General features: G+C 40.7%; 2 protein-coding genes across 2 annotated transcripts; both read left to right on the forward strand.

The window, feature by feature from the left end:
- Positions 1-1753: 1753 nt before the first annotated feature.
- On the forward strand, positions 1754-2422 carry LOC149169827 (putative proline-rich receptor-like protein kinase PERK11). Its single transcript, XM_089425353.1, has one exon. It carries the CDS (start codon positions 1754-1756, stop codon positions 2420-2422), a length of 669 nt encoding a protein of 222 aa, XP_089281479.1.
- Positions 2423-8096: 5674 nt separating this feature from the next.
- On the forward strand, positions 8097-9116 carry LOC149169828 (putative leucine-rich repeat receptor-like protein kinase At5g63930). The gene is made up of 2 exons (XM_089425354.1): positions 8097-8442; positions 8548-9116. The coding sequence occupies exons 1-2, from the start codon at positions 8097-8099 to the stop codon at positions 9114-9116; spliced, it is 915 nt and encodes a 304-aa protein (XP_089281480.1).
- Positions 9117-23085: the final 13969 nt, after the last annotated feature.

Consider the following 23085-nt stretch of genomic DNA (forward strand, 5'->3'; position numbering starts at 1 on the left):
CAATATATGCGATGAAGAATCAGTAGGTGATGAGGAATATATAGGGCATGTCGAGGATCGTGAGGATGGAGTTGATACCCTAGACCACAGCTCGGATGCTCCAGAATTTGAGAATGCTTTGTCTGCTCTGTCTTCAACGTCTGTTAAGGTTGGCGATGGCGAAGAGGATTCTGCTGAATCTTCAAGGTGCACTGAATTGCATACTGGAAATGATAACAGGGATCACAATCAAGCTATTACTTTTCGATTTCTTCTTCTGTGGATGAAGATAATTCTGGGTTTTCTGAAGATGAGAACAGTTCATTAGATTCTGCAGAATCAGTAAAAGTGCAATTGAAAAAGCATGCTCTTACTACTAAGGAAAATCATGCACAAAATGTGTATGAATATGAAGATGTGAGTAGCAACTCAGCGGAAGAGGTCACTTTAGAAGAATCAAAAGCAATTACATCAACACAAGGCAAACAAACGTATAGACTTCGTGGCAAAATAGCAACCACTTTGTACCCACATCAACATGAAGGTATCAAATGTCTATGGGATCTTCACTATAAATCCAGAGGAGGCATTTTAGGTGATGACATGGGGCTGGGAAAAACAATGCAGTTATCTTGTTTCTTGGTAGGACTTTTTACCTCATGCCTTATCAAGCGTGCATTGATTGTAGCACCAAAAACTATCCTTCCTAATTGGATGAAAAGAGTTTTCTATTGTTGGCTTCTCAAGAAAAGTTAGGGATTTTTTTGGGAGTCTACGAAGCACACGTGAGTATGCTCTTCAACATGTTCCTCAGACTCGAGGTATACTTCTAACAACATATGATGTTGTTCGAATTAATCGGAAAGGAATTAGAGGGGATTATCATGGAAGAGATGGATATGGAGATACAAGTGAAGATATTGTTACATGGGATTATGTGAGCTTGGATGAGGGACACATCATCAAAAATCCCAATACTCAATGTGCCACAAGCCTTCGAGAGATTCCTAGTGCACATCGTATTATTGTTAGTGGCACACCTATTCAAAACAACCTAAAGGAAATGTGGGCTTTATTTGACTTTTGTTGTCCAGAACTTCTTGGAGATAAAAAGGATTTTAAGGCAAGGTATGAGGATCTCATTTTGCATGCTAATGATAAGAGAGCAACTCAAACAAAATTTAAGGCAAACTGTGTGTGGTTTTGGGTGCGCGGCGCATAGAGCACATGGCGCGGCGCACATGGGCCGCGCGGCGCATTGGGCGCAGATTCACCGTGCATTGCATTTAGGATGTGTGGTGCACTGGGAGTGCTGTGCGGCGCACACAGCCCGGAAGCCTGAGAATTGCCTAGATTCACTCTAATTGCCCAAAAATGCGTGAATTCGCCATATGCCAGTTGTCTGTGACGGAGAACAAGGAGGGGAATATAGCGCATGCTCATGCCACTATCAAGGCTGCAGCTGATAATGAAGCTCAGCTTGTAGTGTTGCCGGAGACATGGAATGAACCATATTCAAATGCTAGTTTTCCAATATATGCTGAAGACATAGATGCTGGTGGAAGTGCATCTCCTTCAACATCCATGCTTTCTAAAGTTGCTCGTAACAAAGGGATCACAACAGTTGGTGGATCAATTACAGAACGCAGTGGTGATTGCCTCTAAAACACATGTTGTGTATTTCGAAAAGATGGAGAACTAAAAGTTAAACACAGAAAGATACATATTTTGACATTGAGCGATCATCATCACCGTGGGGGTTGCCATTTGTTGGATGCGGCGTTCTGCACCTTCTGGTTCTACAAATTTGGATATGTGTTACTTTGAAGAGTCTCTCTTGAAGGTGAGCGAGAAAGAGATATATGGGATCATAGAAGGATACAGCGAGAGAAATATCATCGGCAGTGGTGCCTCAAGCACTGTGTACAAAGGGAAGCCTGTTAATGGGATGACAGTGGCAATCAAGAAGCTCAAATTTGAATTAGAAGCAGAGGCCCAACGCTGTTTTATGGCAGAGTGCAAGACACTGGGTAAAATCAGGCATCGGAACCTTGTGAAAATTATGGGTGTAATTTCCAATTGGGATGTCAAAATCCTTATACTCCAATTCATGCCCAATGGTAGTTTAGACATGCATTTGCACGGGAACTCTACTCAGCTCGACTGGGCGACCAGGCTCAGAATTGCTATGGCCATTGCAGAGGCACTGGTGTATTTACATGAAGAATTTGGAATTGGGGAGATTGTCCACTTTGATATTAAGCCCAGCAATGTTCTTCTAGATGAACAATTTGAGGCGCACATCAATGATTTTAGAATTGCACGGTTAATGGATCCAGAGCTTCGTGGCAGCACGCTTTCAACCACGCTGAGAGGCTCCATAGGTTACAACACACCTAAATTTGTGTACAGCCAAAAGGTTTCAGCGAAAGTCGATGTTTAGAGTCATGGAGTCGTGCTGCTTGAAATGGTTACCAGAAGATCTCCCAACACTTTCAATAATGAATATGTTAATGTTGGTTTAAATAAAAGTGAAGCCCAGAGCTCAAGTTCCAAGTCAAGTTCATTGATTGAATGGGTGGGTAGTTTGTATCCGGAGAGACTGATGTATGATGCAGTTGATGATGCTCTCAAAGTCAATGCCACACCACTCACCACCCACCAAATTGATTCAGTTGTTAAACTCACACTTAGCTGCACTCACCTCACTCCTCACAGAAGCCCTTCCATGAGGGAAACCTTGTCAACTTTGATGGAAATCTGCCATTACACTGCCACAACACCACATAGCTAAGATATACAGCAAAGCTCTCAAGAATAAGGAGTTGATGTGACCAGATGGTTCCAGGCACTAGTGAAATCATTAAGAGAGGACGAATTGGTGTACCTCAGAGCTCAGTTTAAGCTCTTGCAACCTGATAACGATGCCAGGGTTTCTCTAGAAAATTTTAAATCAGCTCTAATGAGAAATTCGACAGAGGCCATGAAAGAATCCAAGGTTCCAGATATACTAAATTTGATGGATCTGTCGCTAATTACAAAAATTGGTTTCAAATGGCAAAAGAGAAGGTGAAAGGTGAAAAGCCCAATCAAATGAAGAATACTTGCGGTAGCCGAAAAATAGGAAACAATGGTCTATTTCTGTCTTCAGCTACAATTTCAAGGGATTCACACCTACAACTATCACTTTTCAGATCCGAGTAAAAATGTAACTCTGTTCCTTTTAGTGATGGATGGCTTTTCATCTTCAGTTAGTAATGATTAAAGCCTCCCATATTCTGAGTCGATTCATTTTTTTTTTGGATATAGTGAGTCTATTTATTGTATTGAAGGTCATAGGGTAAAGGGTTCTGAGTTCTGAGAAAAAGTGTGGGAAGAAAAAACCCAGCACTATCATTGTACAGTTTTGACAGAGAAATGTTTAAATGGTGCAGCTTTGATTTATAAGATCCTTGCGGTATGAGTTTTGGCAATGTGTTTTTCTCTCTGTTTCATATGTATCATGTGTTGTTTTGCAGTCCATTCATGATTTTTTCCAGCTGAATACTTTCAAGTGAGAAAGGCAGAATTCAGTCATTGCTCTGCCTTGAGGAAGTGTTCAGTCTTTATGTGTTTTCTTCTGCCTGGAAAGGATTCATACATTAATGCCCTTTTCAGCTTTCTTAAATAGTCTTCTCACCCCATTTAAATTCAATTCGATTGCTAAAATCTCATGCTTATCTCACCTTATGAAATATCCTGTGCCTTTGGTTAAATCTCTGTTCATGCTGTCCTCGTCCCATACAGCCAAACAACTTAATCATTAAATCAAATATCTCTCTTTCAAATTCCTTTTACTAGCCTAAATCAGTTATCATTTAAGTCATCTCGGACTTTATTGATCATTTTATCGAGATATACCCAGAGAGATCCCTCTCCTGTCCTCATAGGGCTAGCTACGAGGCTAAGCTTAGTTTGATGTTGCCTCGAACCTCGCCTTCCTTTAGCCTGAGGCAGATTCGAGCACTAACATAGTGGCGACTCCACTGGGGATGAAATGGTTTACTTGTAGATTGTTTTTCCCTAGTACATATCTCAAGTTCAGAGCTAATTGTTGATGGTGAACAACGATCAGACATAAGAAGACGGCTAAAATCATTCACCTGGCGACTCCATTCACTGAAGAATCCGTGCAACCAGTCCTTCATAGTGACTCCACTGCAGAAGGATCAGTAGCTTTGAGATTTCTCAAGATGGATCAGATTGCAAGAAGATACGCTCCCATGAGCCGAGATCACATCCCAGGTTTTCCAAATAAAATGCCCAAGGTAAATTGGTCAAAGAATTTTCCTGTGTTCAGAAATGTGGAAGGTAATGACGCTGCTCTTCATCTGGTGAAATTTCACATTCACGTGCATAAATTAAAGATCGATTTCCCTGAAGACAGTTTGATGAAAATGTTTATGGCTACTCTGAAAGACAAAGCCCGATCTTGGTATGAAAGCTTTCCACCTCCTTCCATTTATTGTCTAAAGGATTTTCATTCAATATTCTTTGAGAAGTATAGAGAATCTTATCCATCATTAAATTTAGTTCAGGATTGTTGCAAGCATGCTTATGGTTTTATTGAGAACCTTGAAAAATACTATGAGGATGATAATTTTATGGACGAAGAAATCATGGAAGCATTGTATGAAAATCCATTTCAGCAGTCTACAGAACTCTTAGAGGAAACTTTGCAGCAGGATCAAAATCAGCAGGTTAAAGATTTCCATATGACTGAAAATGATGAAAAAAGAACTACTATTTCAAATCTGGTTGAATAAATGAGGATACGCAGGAAAATGATGCTCCAATCTCCGAAAATGATGATGATAAACCAGATCCAGAGACAGATTGTGATCATGAAAAACATGTTGCTCCAGATCTCATAGAAGAGAATTGCATTGTCGAGGCTGCCTCAAATGAAGAAGACAGAGTTACAGGCTTAACTGCCCTCATCTAATCACAACACAACCTTCCTACCAAGGTAATCCAACCAATTCATGAACAGCAAGAGGATATATTTGTTCAAGTAGGTGAAAAAGGTTCTCTGGACGAATTTATGATAGATGATAGAGACGTCATGCCTGAGTTTCAAGAATAATCTGAAGTTTCTTTTCTTTTGATTAATGAATGTAATAAGGAGCATGAAAACCTGGCTATCATATCATGTGAATATGACCTACAGTACAGTCACACTGCAAAAGATCAAAACATTCAAGATTTCCATTCAGATTCTTCTTCATATGTTTCATATGTTTCATGTGTTGAAATGTTTTTCCAAGAAGATATCTGATCATCTACCTGTTCAGAGTTTTTTGAAGCCTAGGAGCATACTTTTACTGAAGTACATGATGAAGGAAGATTAGAATTTGAAGCAAAGGACACCTTGTTTCTTCAGCAGGAGGAAAGACTTCATGTTTTTCACGATCCAATGGCAGATTTATTGCAGTCAGTAGTGAAAGTGTTTATTCCAGTGCTCAGTGAGGAAGGAGATCACGGTCAACTATGATTTTGGATGCCCAGTGACCAGTTTGTACTGTTGACCAGAAGGTCTGATAGAAAAAATCAGTCAAGAAGCCATCTTCTTTATTGGTTGCATTGGCATTTTGATGTAGTTTGAGGATATATTATCTTGTAAGAAACACAGGTGGCCATGTACTGCCACCAAGCTTTAAGTTTTAAGTCTAGGTCTTTGCCATTTTCAGTTAGTATGTTAGAATCATGTTTTTTTTTAGTCATTTCGGTTTGCATTGAGTCAGCTTGAGTCAAGTTTCAGTCAATAAATTGAGTCATGTTGGTTTGTTGGAATAATGGACTCCATATCCCAATGGATGAAGGCACTGTTTCCTCTCCCAAAGATCTGCAGATCTTGGCACCTCCACGGAGCGGCAGCTGCCATCCTAATTGGAGCCAATGTTAGACTCAGTCTCGTCAATCCTCTGTCAAAATCAAGTTCACCAAGGAAACTTCATCAAGTTAATGTTGGATAATCCAAGCAGGATATCACACCAATTTTGAAAAAGAAATCCAATTTTCTTGTTGCGGGAAGAACACAGGTAAAGTCAGAGTAGCTGGAAGATGAAGACTGTGTAAAGCTTCTAATGATGATATTACTTTGAGTTCTCATTGTTTGGTGTCTAATTAATTGGCAACTAGTGAAAAAGATGATGGTGGTTATTCTGAAGGAAGCAATGTAGGATGCCAAGGGTTTAGCATTAAACAGAGACAGGATAAGATATCTTCTAAAAATGATTTGGATGAAATAAATTCAAGGCTTGGTTCTCTAAGCATCAAAAGTTCCAAACGTGTAGAACACTCCATAACTACAGAGTTAGATAATGCAGAGCCGCGGAAAACTCTCAAAAACAAGATTTTAGATGCTTTGAATTATTTCAAGGATGGTTCAAACAGTATATGTGATGAAGAATCAGCAAGTGATGAGGAATATACAGGGCATGTTGAGGAACGTGAGGATGGAGTTGATACCCTAGTCCACAGCTCAGATGCTCCAGAATTTGAGAATGCTTTGTATGCTCTGTCTTCAACGTCTGTTAAGGTTGGCGATGGCGAAGAGGATTCTGCTGAACCTTCAAGGTGCACTGAATTGCGTACTGGAAATGATAACAGGGATCAAAATCAAGCTATTACTTTTCGATTTCTTCTTCTGTGGATGAAGATAATTCCGCGTTTTCTGAAGATGAGAACAGTTCATTAGATTCTGCAGAATCAATAAAAGTGCAATTGAAAAAGCATGCTCTTACTACTAAGGAAAATCATGCACAAAATGTGTATGAATATGAAGATGTGAGTAGCAACTCAGCGGAAGAGGTTGCTTTAGAAGAATCAAAAGCAATTACATCTACACAAGGCAAACAAACATATAGACTTCCTGGCAAAATAGCAACCACTTTGTACCCACATCAACGTGAAGGTATCAAATGGCTCTGGGATCTTCACTGTAAATCCAGAGGAGGCATTTTAGGTGATGACATGGGGCTGGGCAAAACAATGTAGTTATCTTCTTTCTTGGCAGGACTTTTTACCTCATGCCTTATCAAGCGTGCATTGATTGTAGCACCAAAAACTGTCCTTCCTAATTGGATGAAAAGAGTTTTCTATTGTTGGCTTCTCAAGAAAAGTTAGGGATTTTTTTGGGAGTCCAGGAAGTACACGTGAGTATGCTCTTCAACATGTTTTTCAGACTGGAGGTATACTTCTAACAACATATGATGTTGTTCTAAATAATTGGAAAGCAATTAGAGGGGATTATCATGGAAGAGATGGATATGGAGATACAAGTGAAGATATCGTTACATGGGATTATGTGAGCTTGGATGAGGGACACATCATCAAAAATCCGAATACTCAACGTGCCACAAGCCTTCGAGAGATTCCTAGTGCACATCGTATTATTGTCAGTGGCACACCTATTCAAAACAACCTAAAGGAAATGTGGGCTTTATTTGACTTTTGTTGTCCAGAACTTCTTGGAGATAAAAAGGATTTTAAGGCAAGGTATGAGGATCTCATTTTGCATGCTAATGATAAGAGAGAAACTCAAACAAAATTTGAGGCAAACTGTGTGTGGATTTGGGTGCGCAGTGCATAGAGCACATGACGCGGCACACATGGGCCGCGTGGCGCATTAGGCGCAGATTCCCAATGCATTTTTCCTCTGGGGTGGCGCATTCAGGATGCGTGGCGCACTGGGAGTGTTGCGCGATGCACACAGCCCGGAAGCCTGAGAATTGCCCAGATTCACTCCAATTGCCTAGAAACGCATGAATTTGCCATATGCCAGTTGTCTGTGACGGAGAACAAGGAGGGGAATATAGCGCATGCTCGTGGCGCTATCGAAGCTGCCGCTATAGATGCTGGTGGAAGTGCATCTCCTTCAACATCCATGCTTTCTGAAGTTGCTTGTAGCAAAGGGATCACAATAGTTGGTGGATCAATTTCGGAACGCAGTGGTGATCGCCTCTAAAACACATGTTGTGTATTTGGAAAAGATGGAGAACTGAAAGTTAAACACAAAAAGATACATCTTTTGACATTGAGTGATCATCATCACCGTGGGGGTTGCCATTTTTTGGATGCAGCATTCTGCCCCTTCTGGTTCTGCAAATTTGGAGATGTGTTACTTTGAAGAGTCTCTCTTGAAGGTGAGTGAGAAAGAGATATATGGGATCACAGAAGGATACAACGAGAGAAATATCATCAGCAGTGGTGCCTCAAGCACTGTGTACAAATGGCAGCTTGTTAATGGGATGACAATGGCAATCAAGAAGCTCAAAGTTGAATTAGAAGCAGAGGCCCAACACTGTTTTATGGCAGAGTGCAAGACACTGGGTAAAATCAGGCATCAGAACCTTGTGAAAATTATGGGTGTAATTTCCAATTGGGATGTCAAAATCCTTATACTCCAATTCATGCCCAATGGTAGTTGAGACATGCATTTTCACGGGAACTCTACTCAGCTCGACTGGGCGACTAGGCTCAGAATTGCTATGGCCATTGCAGAGGCACTAACGTAATTACATGAAGAATGTGGAATCGGGGAGATTTTCCACTGTGATATTAAGCCCAGCAATATTCTTCTAGATGAACAATTTGAGGCGCACATCAATGATTTTGGAATTGCACAGTTAATCAATCCAGAGCTTCGTGGCAGCACACTTTCAACCATGCTGAGAGGCTCCATAGGTTACATCGCACCTGAATTTGCGTATAGCCAAAAGGTTTCAGTGAAAGGCGATGTTTACAGTCATGGAGTCGTGCTACTTGAAATGGTTACCAGAAGATCTCCCAACACTTTCAATAATAAATATGTTAATGTTGGTTTAAATAAAATTGAAGCCCAGAGCTCAAGTTCCAAGTCAAGTTCATTGATTGAATGGGTGGGTAGTTTGTATCCAGAGAGACTGATGTACGTTGCAGTCGATGATGCTCTCAAAGTCAATGCCACACCACTCACCACCCACCAAATTGATTCGGTTGTTAAACTCGCTCTTAGCCGCACTCACCTCACTTCTCACAGATGCCCTTCCATGAGGGAAACCTTGTCAACTTTGATGGAAATCTGCCATTACACCACCACAACACCATACAGCTAAGATATACAGCAAAGCTCTCAAGAATAAGGATTTGATGTGACTAGATGGTTCCAGGCACTGGTGAAATCATTAAGAGAGGACGAATTGGTGTACCTCAGAGCTCAGTTTAAGCTCCTGCAACCTGATAACGATGCTAGGGTTTCTCTAGAAAATTTTAAATCAGCTCTAATGAGAAATTCGACAGAGGCCATGAAAGAATCCAAGGTTCCAGATATACTAAATTTGATGGGTCTGTCACTAAGTACAAAAATTGGTTTCAAACGGAAAAAGAGAAGGTGAAAGGTGAAAAGCCCAATCAAATGAAGCATACTTGCGGCATCTGCAAAATAGGAAACGATGGTCTATTTCTGTCTTCAGTTACAATTTCAAGGATTCACACCTACAGCTGTCACTTTTTAGATCCGAGTAAAAATGTAACTCTGTTCCTTTTAGTGATGGATGGCTTTTCATCTTCAGTTAGTAATGATTAAAGCCTCCCATATTCTGAGTCGATTCATTTTTATTTTTTTTGATATAGTGAGTCTATTTATTGTATTGAAGGTCATAGGGTAAAGTGTTCTGAGTTCTGAGAAAAAGTGTGGGAAGAAAAAACCCAAAACTATCACGGTACAGTTTTGACAGAGAAATAATTAAATGGTGCAGCTCTGATTTATAAGATCCTTGTTGTATGAGTTTTGGCAATGTGTTTTTCTCTCTGTTTCATATATATCATATGTTGTTTTACAGTCCATTCATGATTGTTTCCAGTTGAATACTTTCAAGTGAGAAAGGTAGAATTCAGTCATTTCTCTTCCTTGAGTAAGTGTTCAGTCTTTATGTGTTTTCTTCTACTTGGAATGGATTCATACATTAATGCCCTTTTCAGCTTTCTTAAATAGTCTTTTCACCCCATTTAAATTCAATTCGATTGCTAAAATCTCATGCTTATCTCGCCTTATGAAATATCCTGTGCCTTTGGTTAAATCTCTGTTCATGCTGTCCTCATCCCATACAACCCAACAACTTAGTCATTAAATCAAATATCTCTCTTTCAAATTCATTTTACTAGCCTAAATCAGTTATCATTTAAGTCATCTCGGACTTTATTGATCATTTTATCGAGATAGACCCGGAGAGAGCCCTCTCCTATCCTCGTAGGGCTAGCTACGAGGCTAAGCTTGGTTTGATGTTGCCTCGAACCTCGCCTTCCTTCAGCCTGAGGCAGATTCGAGCGCTAACACTTATTATCGTAAAAAGTGTCAAATACGTCATAACATGACAACTAAAATGTGTGGCAGCTAAAATAGCCTCCTTGTCTATCAAAATTTTGAATCCTAACAAGTCCCCTGGCTTGCTTATTTATAAAAAAATGGAGCTAACAACAACTTCCTAGAAAGTAGGGATACTTGGCTCCCTAACTTGATTATAGGTGGGTCTAACTCTTCCTTCACATGCACTAGCTCGATTGCCAATGAAATCGATATGCTTGGCTACTAGTGAACCTGAGATGATCAAATATAGTGGTAGATCTTCGACTAATTGGAGGAGTTAATGAGGGAGACCACTTCCTAGAATCTATCTTTCTCGTGTAGTCTAAGTTCCTACACCCAAATCAACTAAAACTTGCTCCAATTCCTACATTTAACACACATTATGACACATGACATAGTAACACATCTTTACTCCTCACATTAAGCATAATGTAAAAAAATCTATGGATAAATGTGAGAAAAGATAATTTAATAAGTTGGAGAATGGAATTGTGACCCATATAGTTTACCTATTGATGAGCATCATCAAGCGTCTTACATAGTAAGACATGTACTCAAAAGAGGGGCATAAGAGTTGTTTGATTTGAATAGAAATGTGCTTTCAAAGCCCAAAGATTGGATCTACCCCAAAAAGTAGTTTTTTTGATATTTTTCTTAAGTAATTAACCTTTTTTTATATGATGTATATAGTATACTTTAGTATAGGTTAGGATTTGTTTGACTCTTGTCAGGAAAGGGTCCTCTAGGGGTTAATTTTGGGGTTAAAAACCCATGTTTTGGGGTAGAAGGCCTGAAGTTTGTATAAAGAAATATAAATTCTCCACATTTTGTAGCCGCAGAGCACGGATATATCTAAAGTAAAAAGGGTTTTCCACCCTTTGTCTAGATAGATTGTGTCAGTTTGGAGATCTGACCTTGGTCCATGGACCATGGTATTGTATAAAAAGGAGGTCTTAAGAGGAGTCTAGGGTATTAGAGCAGAAGTAAAAGTGAAGTAGAAGTACTTGATGAGATTTTAAAGTGCTAAGAGTTAGTGTCTTAGTGTAGGAAGATGCTCTACAGTTGAGTGCACATATGCCTAGGATAGAAGTCTGCAACTGAGTGCGTGGACCCCTGTAGTTGTGTGTACAGGGTGGATAGAGTCTATATTGGGAATCTGAATCATCAATAAAGAAAAGTATTCTGAAACTACTGTGTACTTTCCATCTATGTATGCGTTATTTTAATTTTGTTATAAATGTTGCGATTATGCTATGTTGAATACCGGGGTTATGAATTAATGCTATATCAGTGTGCGAATCTATGTATTTCACTTTGTCATATGAATGCAAGTAAGACTATATTTTTATGCAAAGATAATCATAATACATGTTAAAGTTAACCAAAACTTAAGCTAATCTAGGTAGACACAGAAGTAAGACTAATTACATAAGTGTGTAAGCACCTAATCTATCTATTTAGGGTCCGCGAAGGATGACTAGAGACTTTCAGGGAGGCTCCAAGGATGACTAAGAGAATTACATTGATAAGCCCTAAAGGGCTTATCGATCTGCACGAAGGCAGAGCGAAGGTCTAAAAACTGACCTCACAACCATCTCAGGGTGTTGAAACTTGGTTGCTGCATCCCCCCATACTGCTTCGGGTGAGACTTCAGTTCGCTCCATGGAATGATGCCAAAAGGGCCAGTAGTGTAGGGATTTGCTTGGTTTCTTAATGCTTCACCTAGGTCAGGGCCCATCAAGTGAACAAATGGTTCCGTTGTTGGGACCGAGATCTGCATAACGAGATGTGTGATGTCGTATCATTGGAATCCAACTAAGAAAGAGATTGAAAACTGGTTGGATAAAAAGATCCATGAATTCGCAGTGCAAGAGACTAAGAATTTGTGATTGTCGAAAGAACAGTGGTTGGATAGATATCTGTACACAGAAATACCCAAAATCTTCTTTTTTTCCTTCGGAGTTGAGTTATACGAGTGGATCACGAAGTTGGAAGATGGCCAAGGAAGGTGGAGGCTTGACAATCTGATTGTTTGGACACCAGAGTTAGTGCAGAGATTGGAAGCCTTTGAAGATAATGTCATGTGCATTGTCAACCATTGGCTCAACCGCATCATAGGAGGATTTGTGATAGAGTTCACGGTCGATACTTATGTCCATTACAGCGAAGCAAAGCACCACTACTTTTAAGGACCGCGACGTAAGTATTTGAGGTCACTAATTACTAGGATTAAGATGCTCTTGTGTGAAAAGCAGGTCATGTGGTTATGTTGATGTTGGAGCTACGTGAGTGGAAGGTTTTTCACGGATGGAGGAAGAAAAGGTCCTGAGTATAGCACGCTAATTGAACCTCCTTTGAGTGATAACGGAGCAGTTTCGTCTTCTCCACTGAGCACTATTCTGTTGATAAGACAAGGGCTCCGGCGAATACCTACAACCCCCCCATCCTTGTCCCATCCATCCATAGTGCCTCCATCCTCACCCCATCACCCCAACCACCACCACCTCCACCACTTCCCAACATGGCAAACTTCGTAAAGCTACCAATATTCACGGGCGTAGGGAATGAAGATCCTAACTAGTTTTGGTTCATAGCGAAGGCTGTGTGGGAAGCTCAGGGTATCACGGATGACCAAATGAAGAAAGCCATGTTGGTTAGTGCTTTGCAAGGCTGTGCACTAACGTGGTACATTAAGTACAGTACTGATAACCCAGTATCAGCATTGGCAAATATCCAGGTTGTGTTGAATAGAGAATTCAGTAGACCTAAGTCTCAAGCACAACCAATTGTGGGATTTAAGGAGATCATGATGAATCCTAGGGAGACACCCTGGGATTTGGATCAAAGATTGAAGTGTACAATCCATGAATCCAACATGAACCTAACTGATGGGAAGCACCGTGAATGGTTCGTGGCCTCGCTCCTGCCCCACCTAAGGGTTGCGATATTATAATAGAAGATCGGGACCTAGGCAGAAGCTTTGGAAATCATGATGAGACTGCATCAGCACCAATGCAGGATGTTAATCTTGGGGTTCAATAGATTCATGTGCAGTTGCAAAACCTTTGCCTCAAAATGAAAAGTCTAGAGAAGGACAGAGTAGCTTCAATAGAGCCCCACAAAGAAGTTTGGTGTCTAATATGCAAAGGTCAAGGGCATGACAAGGATGATTGTCCAGTCTTTGCACACTATGTTGCAGCAGGGTGACCAATGCCTCTACGGTCGGAGGCTATGGTAGGGCCAAGTGCAGGACCTATAATATGGTGCTCTATATGCCAGGTGGCTGGGAAACATGCAACCGACAATTTCCATTTGCTACAGAAGTTTTTACAAACACCATAACATCTCTTTTGCAATTTCTATCAATCAGTAGGTCATAAAGAGTGCAATTTCCTTAGTTATGAATTAATGATGGATAGGACAACTGCATAAAAGGTGTAGGTAGAAATGTAGCCTCTAGACCAAGGTGTTGAGGGAACACGAGGTGAGTATCAGGGGTGCTATCAAGGCCGAGGTGGAGGGGGGTCTGGTAGAGGCCAACAATAGCTTATTTGTTACAATTGTGGAGGACTAGGACACTATGTGAGGGACTGTTTTAATCTCATGTGACTGTCATGATGCTATTGTTCTTAGTTTGACCATGTGATTAAGGATTTCCCTATATTTATGGCTAATATTCGCGAAAATGGGTCGCAGCCTCCGCAACCAATGCAGAACCTCCAGATGATGAGGGCTGAGCCTTGTGAGGAAGACCTAAAGGTAAAAATTATGCTACGGAGCAGAATGACGACTGGGGAGGATAAATGGAATCAACCTGCAGAAGGTGAATGGGTTCGCAGAGCACTAGAAAAGGGGACTGGGTTCGATTTGGAGTACGTGAAAGCAACATTTATGGAAGGAGATAAAACCTTCATTAAGGCCTCTACCTCAGGAAGTTAAGAGAAACCAGTTGAAGAAACGAACCCATCCATGATTAACACATTCTTGGAGACCTACATGAAACTGCTCCATGATAGTAAGGCTGTGAATGGAACTGATCAATTAGTGCACTGGCAAGGATGACACTACTGGAAAACTTTACATAGTCAGAAATCTTGGCAAGCATAAGGCAAGGACTGTGTGTGAGATGAGGCTCACCACACAGATAGGGGAATACGAAATGAACCAATTTATCTTAGATCTGGGGTTCGATGCGAATGTTTTTCCAAAGAAAACATGGGAAAGAATGGGGAGACCTGCACTCCAGTGGTCTCCAATCCAGTTAACGATGGAGAATCGATAGAAAATTATCTCATTGAGGAGGCTCCAAGGGGTGACAGTTGACATTGAAGGTGCAAGCGTACTGGCAGATTTTGAGGTAATAGAGATTGTGGATGATAGCAATCCCTACCCTCTACTCCTTGGAATCGATTGGGCCACTGACATGAATGGGGTAATCAACCTGAAGAGGCGAAATATGATATTTGAAAAGAATTCATGATGCATAGTGTTGTCGTTGGATCTTGCAGAAGGACCGTGCTATACAGAACCAGTGCATGAAGTGATGACAATTTAGACCAAATTTACAGGATAATGGCATGAGACAAGGATTGGGTAAATCCGACAGCAAAGGGGCATATCACATGGGACCGCGAGAGCTCCTGCACATCACATTTGGACGAAGAATTAGAGCACTAGCAAAACTGGCTACATGAAGTACCTATGCTGCATTGTAATATGATGACCAAGTCATTGTGTTGCATGTCATTAGAAGTAAGGAATCTTCGTCACTATGATGGGATAACTAATGTTGATCTCTTTTTGGATGATTTTGAGAGCAAAGTGCTGGAGAAGCATTGCTTCCAGGCCTTGGACTGGGTACTGCGCGCTATGCCTACAAGATGGTGGGGTATGCACAAGGATAATTTCAGTGATTGGCGCGACTATAGGAGGATGATGAGAATACATTTTGGATAGCCGAAAGTGTGGATGATAGACAAGTATGATGGAAGGGATGATCTGCATGATCACCTGGCCAAATGGACTAAGGCTTATGGAGCGGAGCCTCAGCCTGAATGGGTGCATCTATTTTGTCATACCCTAGATGTCATACCAATGAATTGGTACATGGAAACAGAGCTCTGCCATGGAACTAAAGAATGGGACATCTTGCACCAGGGATTTATAATAACATTCAACATTGAGGATTAGTTTAACTATATTTACACGGTGCTACAGGAGGTTAAAGAAATGATCTTTAGGATACCACAGAATCCTTTGGACCTAATTCAACCTGATTGGACTACCCAGCTAAACCACGCACTGTAATGCTATAGCATGACCGTTGAAGAAGAAGAAGAGGATCCCAAAAATATTAATATTCCAAAAACCGAGGGTCACCATGAGGTTGAAGGTCCACAGATAGAGGATCCAGACATAACCGCGCCACCGAAAACTAGGTAGGTCAACATTGGCACAAAGGCAGAGCCAAAATTTGCAAAGATTGGGGACTATTGGGATGATGTGATAGTAGAAAAGGTCCCTAAGATCCTCGACGAATATCAGGATTTGTTCCCCACAAAGTTTTCTGAGATAAAGGGAATAATAGGAGACCTGGGTGTCATGAATATCACCCTAAAACCGGATGAAAAACTTATAAAACAAAGACCTTGCCACCTTAATCCGATGTATAAGGCAAGGGGCTGCGCTGAGTTAGATAATATGCTCACAGAAGGAATTATTGGACCAGTGGAAGAATCTGATTTGGTACGCTCGATAGTGCTTTAGGAAAAGAAACATAAAGAAGAAATAAGGATATGCGTGGATCTCCATAAATTGAATAATGCTTGTGAGCATGATCCTTTCCCGACCTCGTTCACTGACGAGGTTCTGGATAATGTAGGCAACCAAGAAGCGTATTATTTCACTGATTCGTTCTCTAGGTATCATCAGATCCAAATTGCGCCTGAGGATAGAAGCAAGATGACCTTTGTTACTGAATGGGGATGTTTTCAATACACTATAATGCCTTTTGGGCTAATGAATGTGCCAGTAATCATTTTGCGTGTAGTCATTGTAGCATTCAAAGACTTCATTCATAATTTTTTGGAGGTACAATTTGATGATTGGACAGTGTTTGGATTGGTCAAGTGTGATGTGGCAAGTCTGTGCTTGATGCTAGATACATGTCAGAGATACCAAATCACGCTCAATATGAAGAAGTATCTTTTTTGTGTCCCTTTTGGGATCGTGCTGGGTCATGTGGTACGAAGACAAGGATTGATGGTAGACCTTATGAATATTGCAGTGATAATCAATGTGGAGGCATCGAGGAATGTGAAACAATCGCGCGCAAGTCTAGGGCATACTTGATACTATAAGAATTTCATCAAGAGCTATGCCTAGATCACCGCGCCTATGGAGAAATTGTTGAAAAAGGATGCTACATTTTGTTGGAATGATGAATGTTAGCAAAGCTTGGATGTGCTGAAAGAGAAGATGGTCATCGCATCGATCCTAGTCTTCCCGGACTAGAAGAAGGAATTTCATGTGTATGTGGATGCATCATGTATTGCGTTGGGGGCCATGCTGACACAAGCTGACGAGGGAGAACTGGATCACCCTAAAAAATTCGCAAGTAGGAAGTTGTCTAAAGCAGAGAAAAATTATTCCATGATAGAGTGTGAAGGATTAGCTATGGTGTACACGTTCTAGAAGTTCAGGCACTATTTGTTGGGTGGACACTTAAAGATGTATATGAATCATTACACATTGAAGTACCTAGTCAAAAAGCCTATGTTGGAGGGGAGAATATGTAGGTGGAAGTTGTTGTTCCGGGAGTACAACTTTGAAGTTATTGTGAATCCAGGATAGCTAAATGTGGGAATTGATCATCTGTCATGCATTGAGACAGGAGAGAAACCTACTCATTTGGAGGAAGGGTTGCCTAATGTGAATCTCTTTGCAGTACGTGTCGCGGACAGTCACTTTGAAGATATCATCCACTTCCTGATGATAGGATTGTCTCTGAAAGATTATACAAGTCAACAGAAGAAGGAACTGGTAGTGCATGCGGCATACTTTTCTACCATTGCAGGGCGCTTGTGCAAAATGGGGTTAGACAATATATTGTGACGTTATGTGCCTGATTTTGAACAAAGCAACATCCTTGCTAAGTCTCATGGAGGAGATGCAGGAGGACATTATACAGGAAAAGTAACAATGCCGAAGGTTCTACGTGTTGGGTTGTGGTGGCCAACCTTGCATAAGGGTTCGAAAGCATATTGTAGGGCATGTGACGCATGTCAAAGGACTAGCAGGCCATTGTAGAGGGATGAACTACCTCTCATGTCATAGGTGACATCACAACCATTCGAGAAATGGTCTATTGAATTTGTGGGTCCAATTCAGCCTCAAGGAAAGAAGACAGGTGCGTGATACATCATCATTGTGACTGAGTACTTGAGCAGGTGAGTAGAGGTGCAGCCTGTGAAGGACTGTACAAGTGTGACAGCAGAAAATTTTATTTTTGAATATGTGTTGACAAGAATTGGTTGTCCAAAGATCTTGATGAGTGATCCTAGTACGCACTTTCTTAACGAAACAATCAACGCGTTGATAGAAGAATTTCAAGTGTATCATTAGAAAAGTACATTTTATCATCCATAGGCTAATGGGACTATGGAAGAATTCAATAAGATACTGGAGAGCACACTAACAAAGGTCTCCAATTCTCACAGAAATGACTGGGATGTGCACGTGCCCATAGTGCTATGGGCCTACAGAATGACTTGGAAGAAGCCGACTGGGCAAACACCTTTCAGATTCATGTATGGCGTAGAAGCTATGATGCCAATGGAATACATTGTACCTAGTTTGCACATAGTAGCACTCATAAGAATGGTGGACACAAAGCCCTGGAAGAGAGGCTCCCGCAGCTAGCAGAGCTTGAGGAGGACTGGTTTCTAGTTGGATTTCATCAACAAGTTCAAAAGGAGTGTGAAAAGGCATGACAAAATCGAAACATCAAACTATGCCCCTTCAAGGTAAATGATTTGATGTTGTTATATGACAATAAGTTTGATAAATTTCCAGGGAAATTTACGATGCACTAGTTAGGGCCATATGTCATCAAGGAGATTATCAATGTTGGAGTAGTTTAGCTAGTTCAATTGAATGGGGAACCCTTCCTAGGGAAGGTGAATGGTAGTTGATTGAAGCCATACACTGATGATCCAGCTAGGTGACTATATGAGGAAAGCACAGTCTTAGCACTCCAGGCAGCTAAAAGGAAGTGCAGTACTATAAAATACACTGCCCGGGTCAGAGAGATGTGCGATCGGGGAACCGCACGGAACAAAGAAATTTCACAAAGACCACAGAAGCAGGCAGGGAGCTATGCTACCAAGGGAAAAACCACGCAGGATAGACGAAAAGTGACAGTTAAAGTCACTGTTCATGATTTGACGATGAAAAAACAGCGAAAGGGAGTGCGGGGCGGCATTTAAGTCAGAATTTATGGACCAGATCTTCGAAAATCTTACACCAATATAGCATTAATGAACCGATTTTGGGAGGAAGGTCTGATTTGAATTTGAAAGTGCCTATAAATTACAGGTGGTTGCCTAGTAAAAGACATTTGGCATTTTGAGAATTGAGTTGTTGAGCTCTTAGGCGCAAATGAACCATGAAACCTATGAAGTTTTTCTAGTAAGTTCTGTATTTGAGACATTGCCATAGGTAGTGCAGCTGAAGGCCCAACCTTCGACTCCACTAGAGATCAGAGAGTGGCATGAGACCATTATGAAAGACACGGTAGCAACGGTGGAGAGCGTAGGAAAGGACTGTACCACGATCTTCGAGTAGTCACTTGATGTAGTCACCTACCTGCAAGAAGATCCTGGGATACAATGACTAGAAATAGAAGCACGAGAGATGCAATAGTGCTATGACAAAATTAAAGTGATAGTGCGCACTATTGCCATTACACAGAGGTTAGCTAAGCTACAAGAAGCCAAGGCATTGAAAGAGCACGTAGATGCAGCTCAACACAAGGAATCCATACTGAAGGCTCACTTGAAGCCTTGGTTCAACGAGGCCTAGTTGATCATGACCGTTATTGAAGGAAAGATAGCTAGTCTATACAAGACTCAACAGAAGATTAAGTCTGACAGCGCAGGGCCAGCGATAAAGAAATGTTGGGTTGTGTTATATTCTTTCCATAACTAACCTATGTAGTGAACCAGGGTGTTAGAAGGGGGGCATAGTCCCCCCTTCATTGCGCTGATTGCACAACGGTGGGGTCATGGGGGGGCAATAGTCCCCCCTATCCAGGGGGTTTAGGGGGCAATAGTATCCCCCCTCTACGGGGTCTGGGGCAGTGACCCGAGAAATTTTTTTTGGACCCTATATTAGGTTGGATAGACCTACCTATGGTTTTTGGTCGATGGTTTTGGATGCGATGGCTTTCGGAACATGGTATTGGATGCTTCGGCACGTATAAATATGTATTGTAACATTGAAAGGAACATAATGAAAAATCAAGCTGGTAGTCACGGTTTTGGGGTCCAAGAGAAAATCTCTTTGTATATGTTTTTTATGTGTTTTTCTCTCGCATTGTTTATTTTCTGTGTTTTTAGAATCGTATGCAGGTAATTTATATATGAGGTTAAAACCTACATTTGGTATTGGAGTTGTTTTGGCTTCAAGGGGACACCTTTCTTGATGAGGGGTTTCGCTCAGGCCTGTGGTAGAACCTGTTCAGTAGGAGATCTGCGGTATCGATTCTGGTCGTGAAAGAAGATGGCAAGCAGTGGAAAGATAGAGATCGATCAATTTAATGGTCAGAGTTTTGAGTTATGGAAACTCAAGATGGAGGATTTGTTGGTGGATAAAGATTAGTGGATCATGGTAGATTCAAGTACTAAACCAATGGGAGTGTCTGATGAAGAATGGAAGAAGTTGGATTGGAAGGAAAAGAGAACAATACGATTATGTGTCTCAGATTCAATATTGTTGAATGTATCAGGAGAAGCTACAACAAATGCTTTGTGAGACAAGTTAGGGACTTTGTACCAATCTAAGTCTCTAGTGAATAAATTGTTCCTAAGAAAAAGGTTGTATAACCTAAGCATGAAAGATGGTGACTCTGTGACAAAGCATCTGAATGTGTTTAATATTGTGGTAAGTCAGTTATCATCTATTGATATCAAAATTTCAGATGAAGATAAGTGCATTAGTTTTTTGTGTTCTCTACCAGATTCGTGGGATAGTCTGGTTATTGCAATAGGTAGCAATGTAATTGCCTTGCAGTTTGATGAAATAGTCTCATCCTTACTAACAGAGGAGATGAGATGAAAAAATATGGAGAGCTATAATGGTGATGCCTTCTTTATATGAGGACGGTCCTAGAATAGAGACAAAAATAAGTCATCGAGTGGGAGATCTAAATCTCCAGGAAAACCTGTAAAGGTGGTGTACTGGAAATGCGGAAAGGAAGGGAACTACAAAAGGGACTGTAAATCTAACGCTCTTGATAAAGGAAAGGGATCGATGACGCTTCTTCTACAGAGGGGAAAATCACCTCAGATGAAGGTGGGGATGTGTACTTGGCTTCTTCAAGTACACATGTAGATCATGAGGCATGGTTGATTGACTCAGGTGCATCCTTTCACTTCACTCCCCATATAGAGTGGTTCTACGAGTATGGTAAATACGATGGTGGTGATGTCTTCTTAGGGGATGATAGGAAGGCTAGAATCATTGTTCTTGGAAAAATAAAGTTGAAGTTGCAAGGTGGAAGGGTTAGAAAACTTCTGGGTGTTCTGTATATTCTTGCATTAGCCAAAAATCTGATTTCTGTAAGCAAGTTGGATGATGCAAGTGTAAAAACCATGTTCGAGAAGGATACCTGCAAGATGGTTCGGGGAGCACTGGTATTGATGTGGGAAGTTTGGACTAGAACTCTGTACAAGATGTAAGATAGCATTGTTGTTGATGGGTGCAATAGTTCTATGGTTTTTGAAAGTGGAGCAGAAAATCTAGTGGTCTCTGGAAACAAGACCATGTTGTGGCATCAAACGCTTGGACATATTGGAGAGAAGGGTCTTCGAATACTTCATGGTAAAGGTATGGTAGAGGGTATGAGTAATAGCTCTCTAGATTTTGATTTTTGTGAAAATTGTGTATATGGGAAGCAGAATTGGGTGAGCTTCCCCTCTGGTGGTAAGAGGGCGAAACAAATATTAGATCTTGTGCACAGTGATGTGTTTGGACCTGTAAAGGTTCAATCACTGGGTAAGTCTATGTACTATGCATCATTTATAGATGAATTCTTAAGGAATACATGGATATATTTCCTTAAGAAGAAATATGAAGTCTTTGATAGGTTTACAAAATTTAAGGCTCTAGTTGAAAACTAGATAGAGAAGAAGATAAAGGTGTTGAGGAAAGATAACAGTGGAGAGTTTTGCAGTAAGGAATTTGAAGAATTCTATAAGAAGTGTGGTATAGCATGATAGAAGACTACTCCATATACACCTCAAAAAAATGGAGTTACAAAAAGAATGAACAAGACATTGACGGAAAGGGCAAGAAGCATGCTTAGTGGTGCCAGGTTAGTACAGGAATACTGGGCAGAGGTGGTGGAGACAGCATGTTACCTGGTCAACAGATCACCTTCATCAGCTTTGGAGGATAAGACTCCACAAGAGGTATGGACTGGTAAGAAACCCTCTCTTTCACATCTGAGGGTATTTAGATGTGATGCATATCTACATGTTCCAAAGGAGAAACGAACCAAGTTGGATAGTAAATCTAAAAAGTTCATCTTTATTGGGTATAAGGATGGTTTAAAGGGTTATAATCTTTGGAACCCAACAACAAGAAAGGTTGTGTACAGCCGAGATGTTGTGTTCAGAGAGGTGAAAGATGTTATTAAACATGAAGTCCAACCAATGGAACCTGAGAAGATAGAGTTTGAGATATAGGAGGAAGAATCAGACTCTATAATAGAGGAGGAATCAGAATATGAAGATCCATAAACTTCGGGTGTAAGAAGATCAGTTCGAGAAAGAACACAGCCATAAAGGTATAGTCCATCTGCTTTCTCTTCAAATTTTGCTTTATCTATTACTTATGATATCCCAGAACTATGAAGGAAGTAGTAGATTCAGGGGATGGAAAACTCTGGAAAAAGGCCATGGTTGATGAAATGGAATATTTGCACAAAAATGAGGTTTGGGATCTGGTAGCCTTGCTGGCTAGAAGGAAACCCATTGGTAGCAAATGGGTGTTCACGAAGAAGACAAATGCAGAAGGAAAGGAGGAGAAAGACAAAGCTTGGTTGGTAGCAAAAGGTTATTCCCAGGTGCCGAGAATTGATTTTGGTGATATTTTTTCTCCTATTGCCAATATGGCTTCTATTAGATTACTTTTATCTATTGCTGCTACTTTTGATTTTGAGTTAGAACAGATGGATGTGAAGACAACTTTTCTTCACGAGGATCTGGAAGAGGAGATCTACATGAAGCAACCTGAAGTTTTTGCGGAGAAGGGTAAGAAAGAACCAGTATTCAAGTTAAAGAAGTCTTTGTATGGGTTAAAATGGTCAACAAGGATGTGGTATCATAAATTTGATACATTTATACGAGGACTTGGCTTCACCAAAAGCAAAGCATATCACTGTGTGTATTTTAATGTAATTGGTGACCGTGTTATTTATCTGGTCTTGTATGTGGATG

The sequence above is a fragment of the Pinus tabuliformis genome, chromosome 4_2 (genome assembly GCF_031772625.1).
Source record: "Pinus tabuliformis cultivar Carrire ecotype Pingquan chromosome 4_2, CPIR1, whole genome shotgun sequence".
NCBI lineage: Eukaryota > Viridiplantae > Streptophyta > Pinopsida > Pinales > Pinaceae > Pinus > Pinus tabuliformis.